Source organism: Salvelinus namaycush, chromosome 21 (assembly GCF_016432855.1).
Source record: "Salvelinus namaycush isolate Seneca chromosome 21, SaNama_1.0, whole genome shotgun sequence".
NCBI classification, from domain to species: Eukaryota; Metazoa; Chordata; class Actinopteri; order Salmoniformes; family Salmonidae; genus Salvelinus; species Salvelinus namaycush.
This window is the reverse complement of record NC_052327.1, coordinates 23,855,882-23,873,257: the sequence shown is the minus strand read 5'-3', so window position 1 is coordinate 23,873,257 and position 17,376 is coordinate 23,855,882. Positions and strand designations below refer to the sequence as shown.

Genomic DNA, 17,376 nt, shown 5'->3' with positions numbered 1-17,376 from the left:
GAGTTTTAAAAAGAGAGAATGGAGACAGAGAGCTTCGAGGATGCAGGTGATGTCACACTATTGTCCAGTGATGAGCCATTGCAGTGGTGTGTGTGTGTGTGTGTGTGTGTGTGTGTGTGTGTGTGTGTGTGTGTGTGTGTGTGTGTGTGTGTGTGTGTGTGTGTGTGTGTGTGTGTGTGTGTGTGTGTGTGTGTGTGTGTGTGTGTGTGTGGTTCGCATAGAGCATCTCTAATGAGACCAGTGGAAAAGCAGAGACAGGAGAGGGGTTGGTCAGGGTTGGGGACGGGGGCGGGGTCGTTACACAAATGGCCAATTAGAGCTAGTATTAGTAGTTCTATTTCCCCATCTCATGACTCTCAATTCCATTACAGAATGAATATGAATGGAATAGTATAGTGATGATGTCTTTGCTTTGAAACATGTATGTGAATAGATTGTATAGCTTCATCTCATAGTGCCATTAAGTGACTGATGTGCTGTGGTGTTCCGAGCTGGCAGGGAAGGGAGATGAAGATGGGAGGGTGTGGTGCATTGTGGGTAGGAGAGAGAGGAGATGCAGGAGTGGGCTTCTGGAGTGTTTAGTGAAACAGATGGATGACATATTAGAACAAATTAGTATTGTGATTCTGAAAATGATGAATACACTTTGCTTTGTAAAGTTGCAACTAAATAATCTATGCTGTATGCACAGCTTCATATCCCAAATTGAACTGGACTTTTAACCTGTACCTCAATCAGACTACACTTCTCCAACTTATTCTAATGCCTGGCCAGCGTCTGTCCTCCAGGGTCCCTCCCCACTGCCTTCGCTCGCCTTAGAATTACGTGGGAAAGCCAAGCTCCAAAGAGTATCCCTTTTCTTTTAATGTAGCTCATCATGAGGGTGGCAGGTAGCCGAGTGGTTAGAGCGTTGGGCCAGGAACCGCAAGGTTGCTAGATTGAATCTCCGAGCTGACAAGGTAAATATATGTTGTTCTGCCCCTGAACAAGGCAGTTAATCCACTGTTCCTAGGTCGTCATTGTAAATAAGAACTTGTTCTTAACTGACTTGCCTAGTTAAATAAATGAAAGCTGGGAGTCTACAGAAAATGTAAAGAAAAATGTTAACGCTTTCATGTCTGCCAAGCATACAAACCTTAACTTAATGTCTTCTGAGTCATTGAAGGAGACACATTGAAACGACCCACCCTCCTGGCTATTTCAAAAAGTATAAACATAAACTACTTTCTGTCATACTTCCATACATCTATTTGCAATCATGTGTGTTGAAAGGTGTTCTACACAGACTGTACATTGTTTCATCTGGTTTACACAAGACCTGGATGCCTGACTTTTTCAAGAGATGATGTGGGTGTGTGTTGATTTCTATAATGTGATGCGCTTAGATTATAACAGACACTTGACATCTGCTTAGTTCTATTTAAATGTATATTAGGAAAAGGTTGCCATGTTGGAGAAGTACAGTCACCCACAGAATACTGCACTACCACCCCCAGACAGGAAACCACACTAGCAACTCTACTTGGTTCTGAGAAGGTCTATAATACGCTTGCTCTGAAATGAAGCCACACCAACGTCACAATCATGCAGTCTCAACTACATCTTAATTGCTTTTTTCTCAGTCAGTCAGTCAATAATTTGTTAGCATTTTGTATTCAGTGGATTCATTTGATCTCCCTCAACGAATCCTGTGTCTAATGATGATTGTGTTGTGTATAACCCCTGAAATGAATGGTTGATAATGACAGGCTTTATGACTCTGTGTGTGTGTCCCTCCAGACGCTGCCCACCACGCAGTACGAACTGGAGATTGTAGCCCAAGACATGAAGGGAAGAGACGTGGGACTGACCGGAACAGCCACGGCAACCATCACCATCACAGACAAGAACGACCACGCCCCAGAGTTCACCCACTCACTGGTGAGTAAATGCACCGCTGCCTGTTCCCCACACCCCTATTCCCTGTCCTCTGTCACTTGGCCACTGTCCTCATTGTTGTCCAAAGGTGGATAAATGTCAAATAAACTCAGTGTAATGATGACCAGATGAAGTTGTCATACAGACTAGTAAAAGTAAATAGTGAGGTCTTGAGATGGGACCACTGCTACCAGTTCTTATCATGCTCCCTCTGTGGGGTCCCTTTCTAGTGCTCCTGTTCTGCAGGCAGGTTCACCAGTCCTTGTAGTCCTCCAGTCCCAGCAGAGACCATCACTCCTCAGTCAGATAGACAGACCTTGGAGAAAAACATCCCCAGTCACATCTATCACTGTAATCGCAGACGCAGCTGGTGACGGGCGTGATTCACATACAGGTGATGGAGTAGGTTTCACACACATAAACACACACACATACCAGCAATCAACCAGTTATCCTCCCTGACCTCTGCTTTTCCATTTAAAATGATTGTGTTATAATTCTCGAAGCCTGCCCTAGGAAAGGCTCAGCGCACATCAGTCGCTGGCCTGTGCGTGTGTGTGTATGTGTGTGTGAGAGCGTGTGAGTGCGTGTGAGTGCGTGTGTGTGCGTGTGTGTGAATGTGTGAGTGCGTGAGTGCGTGAGTGCGTGAGTGCGTGAGTTAGTGAGTGTGTGTGTGTGTGTGTGTGTGTGTGTGTGTGTGTGTGTGTGTGTGTGTGTGTGTGTGTGTGTGTGTGTGTGTGTGTGTGTGTGTGTGTGTGTGTGTGTGTGTGTGTGTGTGTGTGTGTGTGTGTTCACATGTAATGAACAACACATCACAGTAGTCAGGTGGTATGGGTGCACAGGGGAGATAAGGGAATGTGTCTGTGAGTTTACGCTGCTATGATCATGGTGTTGGTTTCCTTTGTCAGTTCAGCCTCAAGGCTCTAGTAGAAACGCTGTATAGCACCCGTAACCCAATACAATCGAGAACAGGCTAACTGAATGCACAACAAAGACAAAATGAAAGTATGAAAAGGAATTAAAATAGTTTGGGGAGGGGCCTCGTCCCCGAGGGATGATCCTCTGAGCCAGATGCTGTGATGCCGGTAGCCCTATGCGGGGTAGCTGGCATCAAAACCACTCCCCCATCTGTGAGAAAGAGGATCCGATGATCAGCTGGTGGCGTTGGGGAAGTGGAGGGTCGGCTGTGAGCCTTTTGCTGTAAGGCGCAATTGAGAAATATCAAAATAGATAATAAACTGAACTTCAATGACTGTGCCTTTGCAAAGATAAAGACATTTCAACAAATGTTTTTTTTTCACAAACTGAACCATTTTAATGTCGACCGTCATATCTTACAAATGTTCTATAAATCTGTTCTGCAGAGTGTGCTGTCCTTTGGTCTGATATGCGCGTTCGGAAACATGCGAGTGCAAGACCAAGTCAAGCTTCAGCGCTTGATTAAGACGGCGGGAAGGATAATTGGTATAGATCAAGAATCAGCCTCCAACTTGTACACAAAACGCATCCTCCTAAAACGTGAAAGCATTTTACAGGACAGTACTCATCCCCTTCAATCAAAATTCAATCACAGCAGCAGCTGGACAAGGGGAAAGAGACTTCTTCAAAAGAAAATTAAAACAGATATGGGGATTATTTTATTCCAACAGCCATTAGGTTGTATGATAGATAGTCTGTTGGTCCCTCCAGTATACATCATATTACACTTTCACTTTAAATGTGTAGCTATAGCACTTTGAGTGAATTATTTAGTGTAGTTTCTGTGTTTTCATGTTTTATGTACTGTCTTTTTAAGCACATGACAAAATGAATTTTTCCCCTGGTGGGATAATAAAGTTGATCTGAATCTGAGAGAAACGAGTCCTTCATTTAAGTACATCACAAGATGTATTCCCATTGGTCAGAAGAGAGCAGTTCTTAGTGAGCATGTACAAAGAACATATAGGAGAGTGATGAAATAAGCCCTATGTGGAGCCAACGTTGAAGAGAACAGCTATGAGTTAGCATGATCCTAATGTTAGCTCACCCTTTTGAAAGTGAAAGCACTAGAGCACGCAATGCTTTCTGAATGAATATACGATTTGACAAATCATTAACTCAAGGCAGTATGGAAATTCAAAATCGTTGACTGAGCACTCAAGTAATCTTGAAGCTTGGAGCACTGGCCCCAGATGTGGAAAGCAGCACGGCTCGCGCTGCAACTACTTCGGCTGTTAATGACGAGACTTCAAAGACAAGAGGCATGATGTTCAGCAACGACACGTTTACTGACAAGAGCTTGTTATAGAAGTTGCGCCTGGCACAAGCTATCAGTGGCATGACTGTGCGACAACCAATGAACGATAATCACGCTAGTGACTTTGACATTGTGTGGGGTAGACTGATAGCCGACCAGTCTAATCATGCTTTTTGGAAGATACAAGCATGAAGGGAGATATCTGATTGCTAACAGTAGTTGTGGTATGACCGCCAATGAATTAACATTTATGAAAGTGCCTAGAGTGATGAGAAAATAGGCATACTGAGCTCAAGCATCATGAATGAAATATTCCCCACTGAAAAAAATTATTTGATAAAATAACAGTGCTATTACAAAGCACCACTTTAAGGTAAAGCTACAACAAAGACAACAAAAGTAACCTACGCAATTAGCCACGATAAGCAAAGGCATGTCAATGTATCTGAACAGAGAGGATGTGGATGAGTCTGCTGTGAACCTTTTGCTGTAAGACACAAGTGAGAGAACCATTGGTGAGTAACAATTGGTGGGAAGAGAGGCAAGGTCCTTATTGCCCGGGTATGCCCATGAGTTGTTTAGCAAGCGGTAAAGTTGCATTATTCAGCTGTGCTCATTGGCCATAGGGTAATAGGTGATTGACATTCTGCACGTGGCTAATTGATATAGTAAAAGTGACATGACGCTGTGCTGTTGATGAGAACATTTCAACAACGGATATAAATTCCCGCTGCGCCCATGGAAAGGAAACAATGTGAATATGTTATGCTTACGGGAAGAAGGAGCAAGCCATTCAGACCGCCTTACTGATTGAACTTACTTTATCAACCTCATTACCCACCAGCCACACTATCTCTATTTTTCAGAATTTTAGTGCACACAGAAAACTGCACTTAACAAACTTAACCTATTTGCCTGTTTGTACAAACTCATGATGCAGTTGTCAAAAACTGCAACTGTTGCGTTTTTTCTTTTTCTTGAGGTGAAGGAAAAGGCATTAGGCCCTTAAGCAGAGGTCGTAATGTTGAGTTGTGTGGTTTTTAATGGAAATGCCCGGCGCTGTTGTCAGGGTTGGCGACACATCACCTCGATCTTCCGCCAGGCTGGCTCCCATGATGCATTGCGGTGTCAGGGAAGCGTTGTAAGAAGTGGATCTTCACACTGAAATGTTCCGGCTGAGGAGGCATGCTGGGGCCATGCTGAGTGCACTCCGTCCCTGTCCTCACTTAATGTCTCCCATCTTTCTTCTGGGATCCGTTAAACAGCGTGGAGAAATGTTTTTCTTTTTTTTAACATAGGCATTTAAGTCGCTAAGCTTAAAGTCCTCAACCTGCTCAGCAGCCTCTAACCTGGAATCATGAATCATCTCTTTTGACTTCATACTATTGTGTGTGTGGGTGTCCATGAGTGGGCATGGTTATGTGAATGTGAGCACATTCATAGATATTGAATTCCACTTGAATTCCACTCTCTTGAAAAACCTTTTTTAAATAATAGATCTCACTGGGCACAGATGTCAATTCAATGTCTATTCCATGTTGGTTCAACGTCACTTCATTGAAACGACGTGGAAACAACATTGATTCAACCAGTGTACCCAAGTAGAGATCCTTCTGGATATTATATTGAATGTTTTCCAACTGAAAACTCTGTCGATCAACATATTTTTTAATAGAAAATAAAAGCATCTCCTGTACGTGCTGCATTCAAGCAGAGAGGAAAACATGTTCTGGTTTACCTTTCATTATTCATCAAGCGGAGAAGAGCTAGGCTGCCTACCCTCCAGAACGCATAGGTGCTGATAAAGTGTTGGCATGACTCCACAACACTGTAGTCTACTTGAAGATGTGCCTAAGTCAACCAGTTGGGATTCACAATGTACCCTGCCTCCCCCCATGCCGTTGAAATAGACTTTAGAGTAGTGAGATATAATAAAGCTCCACAAAGACAAACATGGCTTGTAAGGGATCACACATCCTCTACTGCTCTGTAGACACCATTCAAAAGACGACGTTCAGTTGGATTTGTTTTTTCCTCTGTTTTTCTCTCTTACACAGTGTGAAACATCCCCCTGAAATACAGTTACCAAGATCAGATAGATTCTAACTCATTAGAGATTCTGAGTGAAATTGACTCACACAGGTGCTGTCTCCTGTAGCTGGAAGGCAGGCTGGGGTCATCATATAACAGACTTGTTATATGTCTATTAACGATGGAAAGTCTACAGTATGTTACAGTGAGTCAGTGGTAAACCTATCATAGTGTTCCTGGTTTACTTAGACTATGTAATGGCCATTGGTGGGTGCGTACAGATTCTCTACACACTCATGATTCTGTCGAGCTGCACTAATATTCTCTTTAGAAAGTTTCTCTGAGGACCCTGTGTAATCCAAACTTTTTTCATCTTAGACTAAGTTACTCTTTCATACTTGGGAATTTATTGCATTCTGTGAAGCATCTGTAGGGGATTGGGCTCCACAATGATTAACTAATCCAATTTTTATAAGGGTGGAAACAAGCAAAGATGATTGGGAATCGCCTGGTATCAGATTCATTTAAAGAATGAATATGTATGCTTGATAGTAGGAGATTAATACCACTCCTGATGAAAACCAACAGCAATACACCACAGGCTTATATTGTCTTACATTATGTATGTATTCTGTAACCTAATACTGTGCTAATATCTAAGCATCATATTTGACAGATACTTCTGTTGAACCTTGTTCCTATTTGGGCCGCATAGTGTAAAAATAGAGGACCAACCAATACCACAACTAGCTACTCCACACAGTGTATGTAATTGGGTATTGTCTGTCTGTGTGTTTATTGACCAATGCTGTTTACTGACCAGGGGACTCTGACTATCCCTTTCACTATACATGTCAGCCTTGATCACTGTTTGACCCCTTGTATAACTGCTACTCCAATACAGCATTGACCACTGATCCACACCACTAAAACACAAATAAAACACAAATAAGGAAAGGTTATACATTCAGTATCAGCCCCCATGAAATAATCTCAATGTCACGCCCTGACCATAGAGAGCCTTTGTTTTTCTATGGTATAGTAGGTAATCGTTGTCTCTAATTGGGGATCATATTTAGGTAGCCTTTTTCCACCTGTGTTTATGGGATATTGTTTTGAGTTAGTGCACGTAGCAACTCTGTAGTCACGGTTCGTTGTTAGTTTATTGTTTATTTGTTTTTGTCTTTGCTTAGTTTCACTTTCAAATAAATATGTGGAACTCAACATCAGCTGCGCCTTGGTCCGACATTTATTCTAGCGAACGTGACACTCTACTTGTCCTGATGTCTCTCTAACTAAAGCCTGTGGTGACACAGAAAGGAGAGGCTGGTGACACTGCTGCCTGGTACAAGGGGAAAACGTACACCTGCCACCCCCCACTCCCATCTCACCCCCCTCTGGCCCTGGATGATAACTGGCATCTAATTTCTGACTAGCCCGTTCCATTGTCCCATAGCAGCCACTGATCTGGCTTATCAGTCTTGCCACTCAGGGAGACTGACAGCCAATCCATGCCCTCGCTCCCCTGTGGTGACAGGAGAATATGCCCGCCGTCCAAATGATAATGATATTAATAGTGATGGCTGAGACATGGAGGTCTGTCCAACCCAGGGCCAGGCTGGGCTCTCTATCAGGGCTGGGCTGTGTCTCACTGAAGGCTGCCACACGTGTGTCAGGGATTAGAACTGGGCTGCATGATTGCTCCACTAGCTCAGAGATATCTGTTTGGCTGGGAATGTCTGTCTGTTGCTGGGGTGAAATGGTCTGTGTCTGTGTGAGGGAAAAGAGTGATAGAGAGGGGGCAGGAGGGAACCTGGGGTTAGGACCACTTCAAATGCCTTCTTTGTTTCTGCCTGAATCCTTTGTGCTGACAAAGATATCCAAATACATCAGATTTGGTATTTTCCTTGGGTATAACCTATCAAGGTAGATAAGAGAGTCAATACATTTGGCTTAGCCTTCCCTTTCTCTATCATATTCAGACAAGAGAAGCCATTTGGCATGAGAGTCCATTGGTCATGGTAGGAGACCATGTGGTGTATAACAATTATTTAAAACCTACAATGTCAGAAGAGATCTCATCATGTCATTTACATGTTGAGATGAATAGTTAACCTCTCATTTTACCAGACTCTCAGACAGACATAAAGGGATGATTAAGCTTCCGGCGCCGACAGAGATGGCCGCCTCACTTCGCCTTCCTAGGAAACTTTGCAGTATTTTGTTTTTTTACGTGTTATTTCTTACATTGGTACCCCAGGTAATCTTAGGTTTTATTACATACAGTCGGGAGGAACTACTGGATATAAGAGCAACGTCAACTCACCATCATTACGACCAGGAATACGACTTTCCCGAAGGGGATCCTCTGTTTTGCCCACCACCCAGGAAAATGGATCGGATCCCAGCCGGCGAACCAAAACCATCAATCAATCAATCAAGTTTATTTTATATAGCCCTTCGTACATCAGCTAATATCTCGAAGTGCTGTACAGAAACCCAGCCTAAAACCCCAAACAGCAAGCAATGCAGGTGTAGAAGCACGGTGGCTAGGAAAAACTCCCTAGAAAGGCCAAAACCTAGGAAGAAACCTAGAGAGGAACCAGGCTATGAGGGGTGGCCAGTCCTCTTCTGGCTGTGCCGGGTGGAGATTATAACAGAACATGGCCAAGATGTTCAAAATGTTCATAAATGACAAGCATGGTCAAATAATAATCAGGAATAAATGTCAGTTGGCTTTTCATAGCCGATAATTAAGAGTTGAAAACAGCAGGTCTGGGACAGGTAGGGGTTCCATAACCGCAGGCAGAACAGTCGAAACTGGGACAGCAGCAAGGCCAGGTGGACTGGGGACAGCAAGGAGTCATCATGCCCGGTAGTCCTGACGTATGGTCCTAGGGCTCAGTTCCTCCGAGAGAGAGAAAGAAAGAGAGAAGGAGAGAATTAGAGAGAGCCAAGATGTTCAAAATGTTCATAAATGACAAGCATGGTCAAATAATAATCAGGAATAAATGTCAGTTGGCTTTTCATAGCCGATCATTAAGAGTTGAAAACAGCAGGTCTGGGACAGGTAGGGGTTCCATAACTGCAGGCAGAACAGTTGAAACTGGAACAGCAGCAAGGCCAGGTGGACTGGGGACAGCAAGGAGTCATCATGCCCAGTAGTCCTGACGTATGGTCCTAGGGCTCAGGTCCTCCGAGAGAGAGAAAGAAAGAGAGAAGGTGTAACGGCATTCCTCCTCCTCTTCATACGAAGAGGAGGAGTAGTGATTCGACCAAAATGCAGCGGGTTGTGAATACATAATGATTTATTACAACCGAAAAACGAACACGAAAACAAACACTTGGAATTATACAAAACAACAAAACGAACGTAGACTGACCTAAAACATGAGAACTTACATATAAGTCGAAGAACGCAGGAACAGGTACAGACTATGACAAACGAACAAACGCTACAGTCCCGTGTGGTAAGAACAAACATACAGACACGGAAGACAATCACCCACAAACAAACAGTGAGAACAACCTACCTTAATATGACTCTCAATCAGAGGAAACGTCAAACACCTGCCTCTAATTGAGAGCCATACCAGGCAACCCAAAACCAACATAGAAACAGAAAACATAGACTGCCCACCCAAAACTCACGCCCTGACCAATAAACACATACCAAACAACAGAAAACAGGTCAGGAACGTGACAGAAGGAGAGAATTAGAGAGAGCATACTTAAATTCACACAGGACACTGGATAAGACAGGAGAAGTACTCCAGATATAAAACAACGATGCCGTAAAAGGGGCAGACGAAGCGGTCTTCTGGTCAGGCTCCGGAGACGGGCACATCGCGCACCGCTCCCGAGCATACTACTCGCCAATGTCCAGTCTCTTGACAACAAGGTTGATGAAATCCGAGCAAGGGTAGCATTCCAGAGAGACATAAGAGACTGTAACGTTCTTTGCTTCACGGAAATATGGCTCACTCGAGAGACGCTATCGGAGACGGTACAGCCACCTGGTTTCTTCACGCCTCGCGCCAACAGAAACAAGCATCTTTCTGGTAAGAAGAGGGGCGGGAGGGGTATGCCTTATGAGTAACGAGACGTAGTGTGATCATAACAACATACAGGAACTCAAGTCCTTCTGTTCACCTGACTTAGAATTCCTCACAATCAAATGTTGACCGCATTATCTACCAAGAGAATTCTCTTCGATTATAATCACACCCGCATATATTCCCCCCCAAGCAGACACATCGATGTGCCTGAACAAACTTTATTTGACTCTATGTAAACTGGAAACCACATTTCCTGAGGCTGCATTCATTGTAGCTGGGGATTTTAACAAGGCTAATCTGAAAACAAGACTCACTAAATTATATCAGCATATCGATTGTGCTACCAGGGCTGGTAAAACCCTAGATCATTGTTATTCTAACTTCCGTGACGCATATAAGGCCTTCCCCCGCCCTCCTTTTGGAAAAGCTGACCACGACTCCATTTTGTTGCTCCCTGCCTATAGACAGAGACTAAAACAGGAAGCTCCCGCGCTCAGGTCTGTTCAACGCTGGTCCGACCAATCTGATTCCACGCTTCAAGATTGCTTCGATCACGTGGATTGGGATATGTTCCGCATTGCGTCAAACAACAACATTGACAAATACACTGATTCGGTGAGCGAGTTTATTAGCAAGTGCATCGGCGATGTCGTACCCACAGCAACTATTAAAAAATTCCCAAACCAGAAACCGTGGATTGATGGCAGCATTCGCACAAAACTGAAAGCGCGAACCACTGCTTTTAACCAGGGCAAGGTGACCGGAAATATGACCGAATACAAACAGTGTAGCGATTCCCTCCGCAAGGCAATCAAACAAGCTAAGCGTCAGTATAGAGACAAAGTAGAGTCGCAATTCAACGGCTCAGACACAAGAGGTATGTGGCAGGGTCTACAGTCAATCACGGATTACAAAAAGAAAACCAGCCCCGTCGCAGACCAGGATGTCTTGCTCCCAGATAGACTAAACAACTTCTCTGCTCGCTTTGAGGACAATACAGTGCCACTGACACGGCCCGCTACCAAAACCTGCAGACTCTCCTTCACTGCAGCCGACGTGAGTAAAACATTTAAACGTGTTAACCCTCGCAAGGCTGCAGGCCCAGACGGCATCCCCAGCCGCGTCCTCAGAGCATGCGCAGACCAGCTGGCTGGTGTGTTTACGGACATATTCAATCAACCCTTATCCCAGTCTGCTGTTCCCACATGCTTCAAGAGGGCCACCATTGTTCCTGTTCCCAAGAAAGCTAAGGTAACTGAGCTAAACGACTACCGCCCCGTAGCACTCACTTCCGTCATCATGAAGTGCTTTGAGAGACTAGTCAAGGACCATATCACCTCCACCCTACCTGACACCCTAGACCCACTCCAATTTTCTTACCGCCCCAATAGGTCCACAGACGATGCAATCGCAACCACACTGCACACTGCCCTAACCCATCTGGACAAGAGGAATACCTATGTGAGAATGCTGTTCATCGACTACAGCTCAGCATTTAACACCATAGTACCCTCCAAACTCATCATCTAGCTCTGTTCACCCACGACTGCGTGGCCATGCACGCCTCCAACTCAATCATCAAGTTTGCAAACGACACTACAGTGGTAGGCTTGATTACCAACAACAACGAGACGGCCTACAGGGAGGAGATGAGGGCCCTCGGAGTGTGGTGTCAGGAAAATATCCTCAACGTCAACAAAACAAAGGAGATGATCGTAGACTTCAGGAAACAGCAGAGGGAGCACCCCCTTATCCACATTGACGGGACAGTAGTGGAGAGGGTAGTAAGTTTTAAGTTCCTCGGCGTACACATCACGGACAAACTGAATTGGTCCACCTACACACACAGCGTGGTGAAGAAGGCGCAGCAGCGCCTCTTCAACCTCAGGAGGCTGAAGAAATTCGGCTTGTCACCAAAAGCACTCACAAACTTTTACAGATACACAATCGGCAACTGCTCCGCCACAACTGTAAGGTTCTCCAGAGGGTAGTGAGGTCTGCACAACGCATCACCGGGGGCAAACTACCTGCCCTCCAGGACACCTACACCACCCGATGTCACAGGAAGGCCATAAAGATCATCAAGGACAACAACACCCGAGCCACTGTCTGTTCACCCCGCTATCATCCAGAAGGCGAGGTCGGTACAGGTGCATCAAAGCAGGGACCGAGAGACTGAAAAACAGCTTCTAGCTCAAGGCCATCAGACTGTTAAACAGCCACCACTAACATTGAGTGGCTGCTGCCAACATACTGACTCAACTCCAGCCACTTTAATAATGGAAAAATTGATGTAAAAAATTTATCACTAGCCACTTTAAACAATGCCACTTAATATAATGTTTACATACCCTACATTACTCATCTCATATGTATATACTGTACTTTATACCATCTACTGCATCTTGCCATCTTTATGTAATACATGTATCACTAGCCACTTTCAACAAATGCCACTTTTATATGTTTACATACCCTACATTACTCATCTCATATGTATATACTGTACTCGATACCATCTACTGCATCTTGCCTATGCCGTTCTGTACCATCACTCATTCATATATCTTTATGTACATATTCTTCATCCCTTTACATTTGTGTGTAAAAGGTAGTTGTTGTGAAATTGTTAGGTTAGATTACTCGTTGGTTATTACTGCATTGTCGGAACTAGAAGCACAAGCATTTCGCTACACTCGCATTAACATCTGCTAACCATGTGTATGTGACAAATAAAATGTGATTTGATTTGAAGCTAAACAAAATGTGTTTTAGCACCAAAATTGTCACAGAAATCAACTTTGTTTACATAGCACAGATGAAAAGAACATCCACTTGGCTATAATGTTCTCCAAAATGTGACGCATTAGCTCATCACACCATTGACGTAGCAACGGACGCTAAAAGTTAATTGAATCCCATTGTGACGCATGGGGGGACATGATTTGGCATGCGGACAGTATGTGGTATGATAGGACCTCCTGAAAATGGCTAGAGTGTATGAACACTTGAGTGGATTGTTCGCCCTTCAGGCCTGAAGCATGAAGAGGAGAACAGAAGACGCCTCTTCAGTGAGCTCTGAAGGGTCCCCATTCAAATAGCTCATAGCCTTTTGGTTCTCTCTAGTTTTCAAATACAGACCTACCACCAACAACTTAGTCATTCTGTACCATTTCATGAAGTTACACATTTTATTTGGATGATTCCACAAGTTCACATTTCAAGGGATGTGACTAAGCATCTCTACAGGCCATCCATTGGTGAATGGAGGCTGTGAGGTAAAATGAATAATGTATCTGTAAGTATCTGACATTGTTGGACTGTAATAGCCTTTCATTATCCAGTCAGTATACCTTTAACGTCTGCCTAAGGCCTTTTCCCTTTGTCACAAAGCATGTAACATTGAGGGCCATTTCCGTGTTGTCATCTCCGGTATGGGGTCAGTTGGCCCAAACTCTGTCGGCGTTTCATTCAGTTAAATATTGTAGTTGCTGTTATTGCCTTAAACCATAGCTGATTCTTATCTGACATTCAAAATATAACAGTTTTTCAGCAAGTGGATAGTCAAAAAGCTTTATTTCTGAACTTTTTTCTAACATAATTTACATACTGTGTGCCTAGAGGGTGTTTAGACTAAATCTCAAACTAAATCATATTAAGGTTGTTGTCTTCCCTCCATATTGTCACTCTTTTAGTGGAGCTCTTAAGGGCATTCCCAATGAGCACTTTTACACTACATGGTGGCAAACTGTAGCCAGTGGTGTAAAGTACTTATGTAAAAATACTTTAAAGTACTACTTAAGTAGTTTTTTGGGGTATCTGTGCTTTACTTTACTATTCATATTTTTGACTACTTTTACTTCACTACATTCCTAAAGAAATTATGTTATTTTTTACTCCACACAAAGATAGAGAGAGGTGAAGGGTAGAAGAGAAGTGAGTGAATGAGGAGAGAGAGAAAGAGAGAGAGAGGGGAAGTAGGGCCAAAGGAGAGAGTTGAGGAGAAAGGAGAGGAAAGAAAGGAGAAGGACCTGAGCCTAGCTCGTCATGCTGGCCTCATTTCAGATGATGTTTCAAGTCTACTGCAGCGCCATCTCTTGACTGGCTGCATCACCGCTTGGTATGGTAACTGCTTGGCATCCGGCGACAAGGTGCTACAGAGGGTGGTGCGGACGGCCCAGTACATCACTGGGGCCGATGTCCCTGCCTTCCATGACCTCTATACCAGGCGGGTGTCAGAGGAAGGCTCGGAAAATTGTCAAAGACCCCAGTCACCCAAGCCATAGACTGTTCACTCTGCTACTGCACGGCAAGTACTGGAGCACCAAGTCTGTGATCAAAAGGCCCCTGAACAGCTTCTACCCTCAAACCATAATACAGCTGAACAGTTAATCAAATGGCTACCCAGACTATTTGCCTTGACCCTTTTTTGCACAGACTCTCTTGCACTGACGCTATACACACACACTTGACTCTGTCCACACACTCACACTCCAACACACTCACACACAAATGCATATTGACACCACACACACACTCACACATTCACTGACTTTCACACTCTTTACATAACCTAGTGCTACTCTGTTTGTTATCTATCCTTATTGCCTAGTCACTTTTACCCCTACCTACATGCACATATTACCTCAACTACCCCTGCACATTGACTCTGCACCGCTACTCCTTCTATATAGCCTCGTTATTGTTATTTATTGTATTACTATTTTCTATATTTATTTGCTAATTTTCTTACTTTTTAACTCTGCATTGTTGGGAAAGGGCTCGTAAGTAAGCATTTCACAGTAAAGTCTACACCTGTTGTATTTTTCGCATGTGACAAATACAATGGATTTCATTTGAAGTGAAGTGAGAGTAGAAAGGCTGCATTTTAGCCCCAGTCCCTAGGAACGGTTGACACACTCTTTCACTAGACATGACTTTCTAGCAGTGGTGTAAAGTACTTAAGTAAAAATACTTTAAAGTACTACTTAAGTCATTTTTTGGGGTACCTGTACTTTACTATTTATATTTTTGACTACTTTTACTTCACTACATTCCTATAGAAAATATTGTACTTTTTACTCCATTCATTTTCCTCGACGCCCAAAAGTACTCATTACATTTTGAATGCTTAGCAGGACAGAAATGGTCCAATTCATACGCTTATCAAGAGAACATCCCTGGTCACCCCTACTGCCTCTGATCTGGCGACTCACTAAACACAAATGCTTTGTTTCTGAATGTTGGAGTGTGCCCCTGGCTAGCCGTAATTTAAAAAACACAAACAATTGTGCCAACTGGTTTGCTTAATATAAGGAATTTGAAATAAGTATCAAAAGTAAAAGTATAAATTAAGTATATTTTAAACCAAATACTTTCAGACTTTCACTGAAGTAGTATTTTACTGGGTGACTTTCACTTTTACTTAAGTCATTTTCTATTAAGGTATCTTTACTTTTACTCAAGTATGACAATTGGGTACTTTTTCCACCACTGCCTTTAGAAGGCAACAAACTGACCTTTTAAGTGCCTTTACTGTAGATGTTTTATAGAAGTAACATCTGTTGAATTGGTTTTTAATTGGTTTTGAGTAGGGTTGCAAAGGGAAAGTATATTACTGGAAACCTTCTAAACTACCAGAATTTTGGTAACTTTTAAGTATCTTTGGAATTTATCAGATGGCCTTATTATCTCTGGCCCTCTGTGTGACCATATCACATGTCAAATGTATAAAATAATCAAATAAGATGATTTTAAAATAAAAAATGGAATGACAAAGCTGTAAAACATGGTCATATCTACAGTTGAAGTCGGAGGTTTACATACACTTAGGTTGGAGTCATTAAAACTCGTTTTTCAACCACTCCACAAATTTCTTGTTAACAAACTATAGTTTTGGCAAGTCGGTTAGGACGTCTACTTTGTGCATGACGCAAATAATTTTTCCAACAATTGTTTACAGACAGAATATTTCACTGTATCACAATTCCAGTGGGTCAGAAGTTTACACACACTAAGTTGACTGTGCCTTTAAACAGCTTGGAAAATTCCAGAATATGATGTCATGGCTTTAGAAATTTCTGATAGGCTAATTGACTTGATTTGAGTCAATTGGAGGTGTACCTGTGGATGTATTTCAAGGCCTACCTTCAAACGCAGTGCCCCTTTGCTTGACATCATGGGAAAATTTAAAGAAATCAGCCAAGACTGCAGAAAAAAGTTGTAGACCTCAACAAGTCTGGTTCATCCTTGGGAGCAATTTCCAAACGCCTGAAGGTACCACGTTCATCTGTACAAACAGTAGTACGCAAGTATAAACACCATGGGACCACGCAGCCATCATACCGCTCAGGAAGGAGAAGGGTTCTGTGTCCTAGAGATGAACGTACTTTAGTGCGAAAAGTGCAAATCAATCCCAGAACAACAGCAAAGGACCTTGTGAAGATGCTGGAGGAAACAGGTACAAAAGTATCTATATCCACAGTAAAACGAGTCCTATAACGACATAACCTGAAAGGCCGCTCAGCAAGGAAGAAGTCACTCCTCCAAAACAGCTATAAAAAGACAGACTACGGTTTGCAACTGCACATGGGGACAAAGATCGTACTTTTTGGAGAAATGTCCTCTGCTCTGATGAAACAAAAAGAGAACCATCGTTATGTTTGGAGGAAAAAGGAGGATGCTTGCAAGCCGAAGAACACCATCCAAACCGTGAAGCACAGAGGTGACAGCATCATGTTGTGGGGGTGCTTTTCTGCAGGAGGGACTGGTGCACTTCAAAAAAGATGGCATCATGAGGGAGGAAAATTATGTGGATATATTTAAGCAACTTCTCAAGAAGTTCTCAGGAAATTAAAGCTTGGTCGCAAATGGGTCTTCCAAATGGACAATGACCCCAAGCATACTTCCAAAGTTGTGACAAAATGGCTTAAGGACAACAAAGTCAAGGTATTGGAGTGGCCATCAGAAATCCCTGACCTCAATCCTATAGAAAATGTGTGGGCAGAACTGTAAAAGCGTGTGCGAGCAAGGAGGCCTACACACCTGACTCAGTTACACCAGCTCTGTCAGGAGGAATGGGCCAAAATTCACCCAACTTATTGTGGGAAGCTTGTGGAAGGCTACCCGAAACGT

General features: G+C 43.3%; 1 protein-coding gene across 2 annotated transcripts in view; it reads left to right on the top strand.

The window, feature by feature from the left end:
- The window catches only part of cdh13 (cadherin 13, H-cadherin (heart)), a 568,028-nt gene that overhangs the window by 379,446 nt on the left and 171,206 nt on the right, over nucleotides 1-17,376 (top strand). For both annotated transcript variants that reach the window (XM_039017434.1, XM_039017433.1), the window contains exon 9: nucleotides 1,780-1,920. In XM_039017434.1, the coding sequence (XP_038873362.1) occupies nucleotides 1,780-1,920 (141 nt within the window). The remainder of the gene's footprint in view (nucleotides 1-1,779; nucleotides 1,921-17,376) is intronic.